This window comes from Hemitrygon akajei, chromosome 31 (genome assembly GCF_048418815.1).
Source record: "Hemitrygon akajei chromosome 31, sHemAka1.3, whole genome shotgun sequence".
In the NCBI taxonomy this organism is placed as follows: Eukaryota; Metazoa; Chordata; class Chondrichthyes; order Myliobatiformes; family Dasyatidae; genus Hemitrygon; species Hemitrygon akajei.
The window spans coordinates 22748991-22761210 of record NC_133154.1 but is presented as its reverse complement, the minus strand read 5'-3'; the positions used below and the strand labels follow the sequence as shown (position 1 = coordinate 22761210).

At 42.1% G+C, this 12220-nt stretch overlaps 1 protein-coding gene across 2 annotated transcripts in view; it reads right to left on the bottom strand.

Moving 5' to 3' along the window:
• The window catches only part of emc10 (ER membrane protein complex subunit 10), an 89831-nt gene that overhangs the window by 64928 nt on the left and 12683 nt on the right, over positions 1–12220 (bottom strand). For both annotated transcript variants that reach the window (XR_012096909.1, XM_073034101.1), the window contains exon 2: positions 187–253. Coding sequence is in view for 1 of the 2 variants with exons in the window: in XM_073034101.1 (XP_072890202.1) it covers positions 187–253 (67 nt within the window). In the remaining variant the exon portion in view is untranslated. The remainder of the gene's footprint in view (positions 1–186; positions 254–12220) is intronic.

The following is a 12220-nucleotide window of genomic DNA, read 5'->3' as shown; positions in this document are numbered from 1 at the left end:
TGGCTGCAAAATCAATATGGTTGGAGCAGGAAGGGCCATTGGAGATGTTCACACCTAGGAACATGATGCTCTCAACCTCAATAGCATTCCATAGTATCCACTGTAATGACCTTAACCAAAAAGTGTAACTACCGTGACCCCATATTTATTACTGAAGGTCAATTCTCACCTGCGTTATAAACTTACCAAATTCAAATGAGTGTTCAAGCAGTATAGACACTCCTGCAATTTCAGAATCTACAACATCTCCAGGCTGAAAGAGAAGGAAAATAAATTTGTATGTATGCACTGGTGCAGCATTGTACGAGAGATCATTCTCCCACTGTGTGTTCGGACACACCATCAGGAGCCGTCAGACAGGTCAGAGTCAAAGTGGCCAAACAACTCCGGAGCACAGCTCCTAAAAATCCATGCATGATAAATTAAATCTGAGTGAAAGCAAAGTTCTAAAAAGCGATAGATAAGTGCCAGCAGGCATCAAATGGGCATTAATCCTACATTTTAACATTATGGGTAAAAAAAAAAATCTGCTAAGCTCTGGGCTTCTCGAAATTGATTCATTCTGTTCCAGTTTTTCTTCAAGCACTGAGAATAGATACGCAGTCAGATTTTTTTTTATTGAAAAAGACTATAGAAAAATACATGCAATCCAAACTATTTCATGTATTAATTACTTATTTTTATTTGGAAGAAGCTGGAGACTATGAAACACTATTTTGAGATTATAAGCACAAAAGATTTTGCAGATTGGAAATTTGGTTGATCACTGAGCTTGGGAAAATGTTTACAGACATTTCGGCTCCAATCGAGAAACCATTGTCAGTGCGCAGTTGGACCATCAGCTATGCACTAACAATGGCTTCTCGATTGGAGCCGAAACTTCTGCAAACATTTTGCCAAGCTTGGCGAACTAAACTTCCAAAGAGCCAACCCGAGTTTTCCAGCTCTGCAGAAAATGGAAATTCAGAGCAACACGCACAAAAAGTTGGAGGAACTCAGTAAGTCAGGCAGCATCTACGTAGAGGAATAAACTGTCCAAGTTTCTGGCCAAGGCCCATCATCGGGACTGAAATGGAAGGGAGAAGAAGCCTCTGCCTGACCTGCTGAGTTCCTCCAGCATATTGCATGTTTTGCATTAAGTTGAGATCTTTGTTGCTAAGGAGAGAGAAAAAAATGATTAACAAAAGATGTCTTTACAGGTACTGGTTACCAGTTCCACTCAACACCCACATTCAGTTACACTAACTCCAATAAAATGATTTATAAATGTGATTCCAAAGGGTTCACAAATTACAGAAATTTATACAACAGTTGAGCATTTGGCCTATCTTACTGATGTCAGCCGTAAGTGGAGCGAAGTAGGCTATCTCAACTTCACAGTACAAAACAATAAAGCTGTTCAAATACTTAAATACAGTGAGGATTTCTTATTTAACTATCCTTTCAGCCAGATGCAACTACAGATCAAGTAAAAAGCTTTTTTTCTTCATTCTACCCTAAGCCTTCTATGAATTAAATCTATATTCCCTAGTTACTGATCGTTGTCATAGAGATTTACAGCACAGAAACAGGCCCCTCAGTCCATCTAGTCCACTACAAGCTGTAATTCTGCCTAGTCCCATCGACCTGCACCTGGACCATTCGCCTCTCCATCCATGCACTTATCCAAACAACTGAAATCGCATCCATATCCATCATTTCCACACTTGCACCACTCTTTGAATGAAAACATTTCCCTTCAGGTTCCCCTTAAATATTTCAACTTTCACCCGTAACCTATGACTTTTAGTTCTAGCAACCAATCTCAGAGGAAAAAGCCTGTTTGTGTTTACCTATTTATACCCCTCATAAGGAAATAAATTCATAAAGCCCCATCTCAACCTCTCACAGCTTTATGCAGCTCAATGAAATTTACTCTCAAAATCTCCCTCATTCAATAGAAGCCCCAAGCTTGTGAATTTTCCCTCAATCGTAATTCACCAGTCCTAGCACTATCACATCATTCCCACTGGTGTCCTACATGGCTTTAACATTCAACTGAAGGAGAGAAAACAAAGGCTGAGATAGGGCAAATGTTTCAGAAGCCTTTGCAAACACCTTTTCTATATGAACCACCACCTTCAATGAACACAGACTCCTGCAGTTTGGCTGCTCATCCAGAGATCACTGAAGTGGGCCTTATAGTCCATCTTCACCATGCCAACCAAGATGGCCATCTACAGTAATCCTACTGACAGCAATAGACTCAGGCCCTTCTACACCTTTCCTATTTAAATACACAGGTCTCTTTTAAATTTCTCCTCTCTCACCTTAAACCCGTGCCCTCTACTCTCCTACCCTGCTATAAAGAAGCTGACAATCTATCCCCTTCACAATTTTATAACCCTTAGCCTCATATATTCCAGTAAAAATAAGACCAGCCTATGCAACCTCTTATAAGCATAACCCTCCATTCCATTCCTGATGTATCTCTTTTGCACTCTCTATATTACTACCTCAATGTGGCAACCAGAACTGCTTGCAACACTCCAAATGCATTCTAAACAATGTTTTGTACAACTGCAACACAAAGCCCCAACTCTGATACTCAATTCCTCAGTTTATGACAACATGCCTTCTTCACCACCCCATTCACCTGTTCAGTATTTTCAAGGAGCTATTGATTTGCACTGCAAGATGTCTCTGTGCTCCAGCCATTTATTCTGTTTGCCCTACCAGAATTTGCCTTCCAAAGTGAACTGCTTCACACATTCCATATTCCACCAGTCCACCCAACTTTCCAGCTGATCTGTGACCCACTGCATCCTTAAGAAACCTTCTTTACTAACTACAACTCCACCAGTTTCCATGTCATCTGAAATTTAATCACCATATCCCCTATCTCACCCAAGTCACTTACGCATAATTACAAACAATAAAAGGTCCCAGTACCAAACCCTGTGATGTATCATTTGTTAAAGATCGGCTATCAGAAAAGCTGATTAAGTTAAGCCCGTGTTCCAAAGTTATTGACCACTATCCATCGCCTCCTATCAACCAACCAACTTCAGATCCGTTTTGGCAATACGTCTCGGATCCCTCGTACATTAACTTTCTGAACCCATCTACGATGCAGCCCGACCAAATGCCTTACCATGCAAACCACATTTACTGCTCTACCTTCAATCTTCAAAGTTAACTCCTCAAAAACTCAGATTTGTGAGACCAGATCTCCTCTGCACAAAACCATGCCCAACTCCTCCCAATCAGTCCCTGCCTTTCCAAGCCAACATGAATTCTGTTCTTAATATCCTATCTTTAATATATATTCCTTGGCCTAGTTTGAAGACCAAGCTATTATTTTAAAACCTACCCCCTTAATTCATTATTTACAAGTTCGCTTTCTACCCAATGATCAAGCACACTGTCAATTTTAATACAATTACCAAATAGTTAACCTACACCTCAAAAAACACACCAAGTCCAGATCCACTATGTCTCCTATTTAGTATTACACATTATTCTCTATAACAGAGCCAAATTTAATCCAGCTTGCCATTTTCTGCTAGTTTTCACTTTCCTGATCAATCTACCATTTGTCAAATTCATGGATCAAAGATATTTCCCTCATCAATCACCCTTGCTACTTCACAAAAGTTCAATCAAGCTAGAAATTTCCTTTAATAGATCCACGCCAATTGCCCTTGGGCATTAATTTGACCTGATAAAGGATCTCAGATCTCAGCCTGAAACATTGACTCTTTATTCCCCTCCATAAATATTGCCTGACTTGCTGAGTTCCTCCAGTATTTTGTGTCTATGTTGCTCAAGATCTACAGAATTTCGTATATCTACAATGATCCTTGGTTTTGATTTCTGCTGGTCTCCAGAATTATTTCAGTAATTTACCTTTTGAGAATGTCAGCTTGTAGTTACTCAGTCTACCCTTTATTGAAACCACTTCACTGTTGCAACCCCCTAGCAACACACCCACAGTCACTACACACACAGTAGTAACAAAGATGACTCTCTCCCCCAGTATTTCAGTTCGGAGCAAGAAGGCTGTGAGTGAACGGCTAGTTTTTCGCAGCGAAGGGAGTTTTTTACTACTTGGGGTAAAAGAGAGGTGAGACTGCGCAGGCGCGTGACGTCAGCCAGTACAGCGCGAAAGGTTTAAAAAGACTGCCGTATCCAGCAGGCAGCGGAGTGAGAGGGCTTTGGCTAAACGGGCTTAGGCGGTAACAGGACGAGGCAAGGTAGGTCTACCTGTGTTAACTGCAGAAAGGAAGTAGTATGTGTGTGAGGCCAGTTTTCTGTGCTCAGTGTCAGGCGTGGGAGGTCCTGGAGTTTTCCAGCCTCCCAGATAGCCATATCTGCACCCGGTAAGTCAAGCTACAGCTCTTAAGGGACCGAGTTAGGGAACTGGAGATGCAGCTCAATGACCTTCATCTGGTCAGGGAGAGCGAGGAGGTGACAGAAAGGAGTTACAGGCAAGTGGTCACACCGGGGCCACGGGAGACAGACAAGTGGATCACAGTCAGGAGGAGGAAGGGGAAGAGTCAGGTACAACAGTACCCCTGTGGCTGTACCCCTGTGGCTGTACCCCTTGACAATCAGTACTCCTGTTTGAGTACTGTTGGGGGCGACAGCCTACCTGGGGGAAGCAACAGCAGCCGTGCCTCTGGCACAGAGTCTGGCCCTGTGGCTCAAAAGGGTAGGGAAGGGATGAGGAAGGCAGTAGTGATAGGGGACTCTATAGATAGGGGGTCAGACAGGCGATTCTTAGAACGCAGGAAAGAAACTCAGAAGCTAGTTTGCCTCCCAGGTGCCAAGGTCCGAGATGTTTCAGATCGCGTCCAAGATATCCTGCCACGGGAGGGAGAACAGCCAGAGGCTGTGGTACATATTGGCCAATGACATAGGTAGGAAAAGGGAAGAGGTCCTGAAAACAGACTACAGGGAGTTAGGAAGGAAGTTGAGAAGCAGGACCGCAAAGGTAGTAATCTCGGGGTTACTGCCTATGCCACATGACAGTGAAAATAGGAATAGGATGAGGTGGAGGTAAATGCGTGGCTACGGGATTGGAGCAGGGGGCAGGGATTCAGATTTCTGGATCATTGGGACCTCTTTTGGGGCAGGTGTGACCTGTACAAAAAGGACAGGTTGCACTTGAATCCCAAGGGGACCAATATCCTGGTGGGGAGATTTGCTAAGGCTACTGGGGAGAGCTTAAAGTAGAATTGTTGGGGGGTGGGAACCAAACTAAAGAGATTGGGGAAGAGGAGGTTGGCTCACAAATACAGAAAGCTTGTTGACAGCGCGAGAGGGAGGATAGGCAGGTGATAGAGAAGGGACGCACTCAGACCGAAGGTTTGAGATGTGCCTATTTTAACACAAGGAGTGTTGTGAACAAAGCAGATGAGCTTAGAGCGTAGATCAGTACTTGGAGATGTGATGTGGTGGCCATTACAGCGACTTGGATGGCTCAGGGACAGGAATGGTTACTTCAAGTACCGGGTTTTGGATGTTTCAGAAAGGACAGAGAGGGAGGCAAAAGAGGTGGGAGCGTGGCAATGTTGATCAGAGATAGTGTTCTGTATAGGTACATTCCAATGAGAGAGGGAAGTTATGGTAGGGTACAGGAACCATGGTGTACAAAGGATAGTCAAGAAGAAAAGAAAAGCTTACAAAAGGTTCAGAGAGCTAGGTAATGTTAGAGATCTAGAAGATTATAAGGTTAATAGGAAGGAGCTAAGAAAGAAATTAGGAGAGCCAGAAGGGGCCATGAGAAGGCCTTGGCAGGCAGGATTAAGGAAATCCCCAAGGCATTCTACAAGTATGTGAAGAGCAAGAGGATAAGACGTGAAAGAATAGGACCTGTCAAGTGTGACAGTGGGGAAGTGTGTATGGAACCAGAGGAAATAGCAGAGGTACTTCATGAATACTGTACTTCAGTATTCACAATGGAAAATGATCTTGGTGATAGTAGTGATGACTTGCAGCAGACTGAAAAGCTTGAGCATGTAGATATTAAGAAAGAGGATGTACTGGAGCTTTTGGAAAGTATCAAGTTGGATAAGTTGCCGGGACCAGATGAGATGTACCCCAGGCTACTGAGGGAGGTGAGGGAAGAGATTGCTGAGCCTCTGGAGATGAGCTTTGCATCACCAATGGGGACAGGAGAGGTTCCAGAGAATTGGAGGATTGCAGATGTTATTCTCTTATTCAAGAAAGGGATTAGAGATAGCCCAGGAAATTATAGACCAGTGAGTCTTACCTCAGTGGTTAGTAAGTTGATGGAGAAGATCCTGAGATGCAGGATTTATGAACATTTGGAGAGATATAATATGATTAGGAGTAGTCAGCATGGCTTTGTCAAGGGCAGGTCGTGCCTTATGAGCCTGATTGAATTTTTTGAGGATGTGACTAAACACATTGATGAAGGTAGAGCAGTAGATGTAGTGTATATGGAATTCAGCAAGGCATTTGATAAGGTACCCCATGCTAGGCTTATTGAGAAAGTAAGGAGGCATGGGATCCAAGGGGACATTGCGCTGTGGATCCAGAACTGGCTTGCCCACAGAAGGCAAAGAGTGGTTGTAGACAGGTCATATTCTGCATGGAGGTCGGTCACCAGTGGGGTGCCTCAGGGATCCGTTCTGGGACCCTTACTCTTCATGATTTTTATAAATGACCTGGATAAGGAAGTGGAGGGATGGGTTAGTAAGTTTGCTGATGACATAAAGGTTGGAGGTGTTGTGGATAGTGTGGAGGGCTGTCACAGGTTACAGCGGGACATTGATAGGATGCAAAACTGGGCTGAGAAGTGGCAGATGGAGTTCAACCCAGGTAAGTATGAAGTGGTTCATTTTGGTAGGTCAAATATGATGGCAGAATATTGTATTAATGGTAAGACTCTTGGCAGTGTGGAGGATCAAAGGGATCTTGGGGTCCGAGTCCATAGGACACTCAAAGCAGCTGCACAGGTTTGGAGTACTGTGGAGTACTATGCTCAGTTCTGGTCACCTCATTACAGGAAGGATGTGGAAGCCATAGAAAGGGTGCAGAGGAGATTTACAAGGAGGTTGCCTGGATTGGGCAGCATACCTTATGAGAGGATGAGTGGTGACCTGATAGAGGTGTATAAGATGATGAGAGACATTGATCGTGTGGATAGTCAAAGGCTTTTTCCCAGGGCTGAAATGGTTCCCACAAGAGGATGCAGTTTTAAGGTGCTGGGGAGTAGGTACAGAGGAGATGTCAGGGGTAAGTTTTTTACTCAGAGAGTGATGAGTGCATGGAATGGTCTGCCTGCAACGGTGGTGGAGGCAGATACAATAGGATCTTTTAAGAGACTTTTAGATAGGTACATGGAGCTTAGTAAAATAGAGGGCTATAGGTAAGCCTAGTAATTTCTAAGGTAGGGACATGTTTGGCACAACTTTGTGGGCCAAAGGGCCTGTATTGTGCTGTAGGTTTTCTATGTTTCTAAGTAAAGGATGATCAAGGGCAGAATTGATAAAAACTCTCTTGCCACACTTGCACAGTAATAATAGATATACTTTTCTCCTCTGAACATGGAAACTCATTGATAAAAAAATTAGGAGAGATGATCCACAGTGCCATGGGAATTGGGCAAAGCTTCAAACCCAGTTCATATCTCATTGACAAAACATGTTAAGTCACAACTTCAGAACAGCTGTAAAAAAAGAATTACATCAATTAATTACTCAGGAAATACAGTTATCATGCAGAAAATGTGATATTAAACCTATGGACTGAACCCCACCAGCAGCAATAACCAAGTAATAAACCACAAGAGATTTTGCAGATGCTGGAAATCCAGCGCAACACACGTAAAATGTTAGAGGAACTCAGCAGGTCAGGCAGCAACTATGGAGAGTTATAAACTGTTGATGTTTCGGGCTGAGATCCTTCATCACAACTGGAAAGGAAGACCGTTCATCTGTCTCAGCCTAAAATGTCAACAGTTCATTCCTCTCCATAGAACGACCAAGTTAGTTTGGTATAGTGCTTCTGGTTGAGGGATAAACTTTCCTAGGGCACTGAGAAAAATTCTCCAGCTGCTTCTCAAAATAACGTTAATGGATCTTGAAATCCATTCAGTACAGGAAACCTTCCCTCAGATAGTGCATCACTCTCATTCTGTCCTGAAGTATCCAACTAGACTTTACACTCAAGTCTATGGAGTTGAGCTTGAATCCATGACGTCCAGGCATAGACTGAAAGCAGCTGTCACCGAGATAAACCCTATGCTGAATAAAAGGATTTAAAGATGGATCTCTAGCCAGAAGACAAACTGTAATCATTAACGCTATCAGTGATGCAGGATGTTAAGCACAAATGCCGTAGATTAGCTTTATAAAGATAAGATTTGAAGGTTAGCCTTATTTGTCATGCGTACATCGAAACGTACATAGAAATATATCGACAGCCAACACAATCCAAGGATTGTGCTGGGAGCAGTCCACAAGTGTCACCATGCTTCAGGTGCCATCACAGCATGCCCACAAGTCAACAACTCTAACGTGAAGGTCTTCGGAATGTGGGAGGAGACCGGGGCGCCAGGATGAAACCCACACGGTCACAGGGAGTATGTACAAACTCCTTACTAACAGCAGTGGGAATCAAACTTCAACTGCTGATCACTGGCATTGTAAAGCAATTACACTAACAGCTATGCTACCATGTCACCCCATGCAATAGTTTGCAGGTATTCTTTCAATAAACGCACTTGATCTGCCACTCAGCCAATAAAGCATGATGGGAGAAAGTTACAGTGATCAATTAAAAAGATTGTAGAGGATAAAAATTCAGCACCAATATTAAAATATAAAGCCCATGAGAAATTACCCCTATGGTGATTTACCACCATGTTAAAGCAGCCTTGTACCAAAAATGATTGCTCATTGTGAATCAAACAGTTTGCTCTTTATATTCAAAGCTACCTTCGCTTTGAGAAAAATGTTTTTGGAATGAAGCGAAATTGGAAAAATTCTGCCCATTTCAAGATAGACCCAAATCTCAACAGTGCAAAGCAGCACTCGCTCAAAGAGATTATATCTGTCACTAATGCAGATTTATTGGATGATAGTGCGCAGTATATCACAGGATGACTGCACAAAGTATGCTAAGACAGAAATGTGCAGTTTTTCTGGAAGCAAATGTAATACTTAATTTTATTTATGCCTTATTCTGAAGCGCTTTTTGTAATCTGTGACAAAATCATTTCAGATGGTTCTAATTACGTATTCTGCCTCAAAGATCACCATGCCTTGGATTACGATAATGAGAAGAAGAAAAACTGACATTCTCAAGGACTTATGAGGTTCACGTACGGTTATTTTTAAGAGAAGAATCCGATGATCATATTGAAAGGTCAAGCAATGATTTGGGCTGCCTCAGCTCAGTACAATTGTTTCGATTTATTCATTTCTCACATCGTGGGATTTGCTGGCAAAGCTGGCATGTATTGTTCATTTCTAATTACCCTGGGGAAACTAGCGGCAAGCTACTTTTTAAATCATCGGCGTTTTTTCTTCTGAAGGCACTCTCGCAATTTGACATTAATTTTCATTTCCCCCACATCCAAACAGCAGGAGGAGAAATAACTATAACGTACAATAGTGCAAGCAGGCAATGGTCTTGTGAGGCTGAGGTTCAAGTGGCTGGCAGAAGAGATTTTGAAGAGTTTCTCCACATCTAGCAATCAGCACATTACGGAATCCAGCCTCCCCTCCAAAAAATTAAAGATTAGCTTAACCGTACATTGAAACACAGTGAAATGTATCATCTGTGTCAATCACCAACACAGTCCAAGGATTGCTCTGAGGGCAACATACAAGGGAGTCAGTCTACTCCAGCTTAATCAAAGACCCTTCACAGTTCAGACCATCTCTCATTCCACTCTACCCTTCAGGTAAAAGATACAACAGCCTGAAAACATCTATCACCAGACTCAAGGACAGCTTCCATCCTGCTCTTCTAGTTTCATTGAACCCAAGTATGACAAGACAGACTCTTGACCTCAGTTAACCTCATCGTGACCCTTGCATCTTATTACCCGCACTATTCTTTCTCTATAACTACAAAACTTAATTCTGCATTCTATTATGCTTGTCCTTGTATTACCTCAACGCACTGTTGTAATGAAATGATCTGTATGGATGGTTTGCAAGACAAGTTTTTCACTGCACCTCAAAACATATGAATAATAAAACAATCAGCTAATTCTATATATACTCCAAGATAACATTCAGACTTTGAGTGAATCATCTACAAGATGATTCAAGCTGTGCTGTGCCCTAAGCCACAAATTATTCCAACCCAATACTAATTAATAAACCAGCTTTGATCATTTTCTAATACCTCTTGTAGATTAAAATGCTTGTGTGAATAAAATATTACTGGCAAAGATATAAAAATTAGAAGATATCTATGAAGACAATAGATAGCTTCGATGTCAAACCATCAAATAGATACAAAATCCAGAAACAGATTGAGTAGTGTCTAACAGGCATTTTCTAAGCTTCCATGATATCCAAAAATTAGCACTCATCTCTCCTCTTTGTACAGTCACAGAAGAATAGGCCCAACCAGTCCATGTCAACCATGGTTGCCAGAGGCTATTTGAAGCACACACCACTGGGAGCATTTTATAGGTAGTGGGAGCTTATCCCCATTACCACGCCCAGCTCTAATAACCATAAGGAATGATGTATTTAAATATATAACAATAAAGGTATCCGAAGCCTGGACTGACACCTTGCCCTACTGTCCTGTTTATTATTTATTGTAATGCCTGCACTGTTTTTGTGCACTTTATGCAGTCCAGTGTAGGTCTGTAGTCTAGTATAGCTTTCTCTGTGATTTTTTAATTACGTAGTTCAGTCTAGTTTTTTGTACTGTGTCATCTAACACCATGGTCCTGAAAAACGTTGTCTCATTTTTACTATGCACTGTACCAACAGTTATGGTCGAAATGACAATAAAAGTTGACTTGTATATGAGCATAATTAGGCCATTTGAACCCATCAAGTCTGCTCCACATTTCATGGCTGACCCATTTTCCCTCTCAGGCCCAATCTCCTGCCTTCTTCCCGTGTCCCTTCATGCCCTGATTAATCAAGAATTTATCAACCGCTACCTTAAATATACCCGATGACTTGGCCTCCACAACTACCCGTGGCAATGAATTCCACAGATTCACCACCCTCTGGCTAAAGAAATTCTTCCTCATCTCCATTCTGAAAAGATGACCCTCTATTCTGAGCCTGTGTCCTCTGGTCTTAAGATACCCCGACCATCATAAGTAACATTCTCTCCACTTCTACTCTATCGAGATCTTTCAACATTCAATGGATTTCAATGAGATCCTCACTCATTCTTCTGAATTCCACTGCACAGAGATTCAGAGCCATCAAATGCTCCTTATACGACAAGTCTTTCAATGCCGAAATCATTTTTGTGAACCTGCTTTGAACCTTTCCAATGTCAGGGCATCCTTCCTTACATAAGGCACACAAAACAGCTCATAATACTCCAAATGAGGCCTCATCAGTGCTTTATAAATCTTCAACATTTCATCCTTTTTTTTAATAATCTAGTCCAGTTAAAATGAATGCTAACATTGCATTTGCCTTCCTCACCACAGACTCAACCTGCAAATTAACCTTTAGGGATTCCTGCATAATGACTCCCAAATCCCTTTGCACCTCAGATTTTTGAATTTTCACCATTTAGAAAATAGTCTACTCTTTTATTTCTTCTACCGAAGTGCATGACTGTACAATTCCTGACACGGTATTCCATCTGCCACTTCTGTGCCCATTCTCCTAATCTAAGTCCTTCTGTAGCCTCTCTGCTTCTTCAAGACTACTTGCCTCGCCACTTAACTTTGTATTATCCGCAAACTTGACCACAAAGCCACCAATTCTGTCACCTAAATCATTGACATATAACATAAAAAGAAGTGGTCCCGACACAGACCCTTGTGGTACACCACTAGTCACCAACAGCAAACTAGAAAAGGGTCCCTTTATTCCCACTCTTTGCCTCCTGCCAGTCAAGTAATGCTCTAGTCATATCTTTCCTATAATATCACGGGCTCTTAACTTGTTAAGCAGCCACATGTGTAGCACCTTGTCAAAGGCCTTCAGAAAATCTAAGTGCACAACATCCACCAATTCTACTTTGTCTATCCTATTTGTTATTTCTTCAA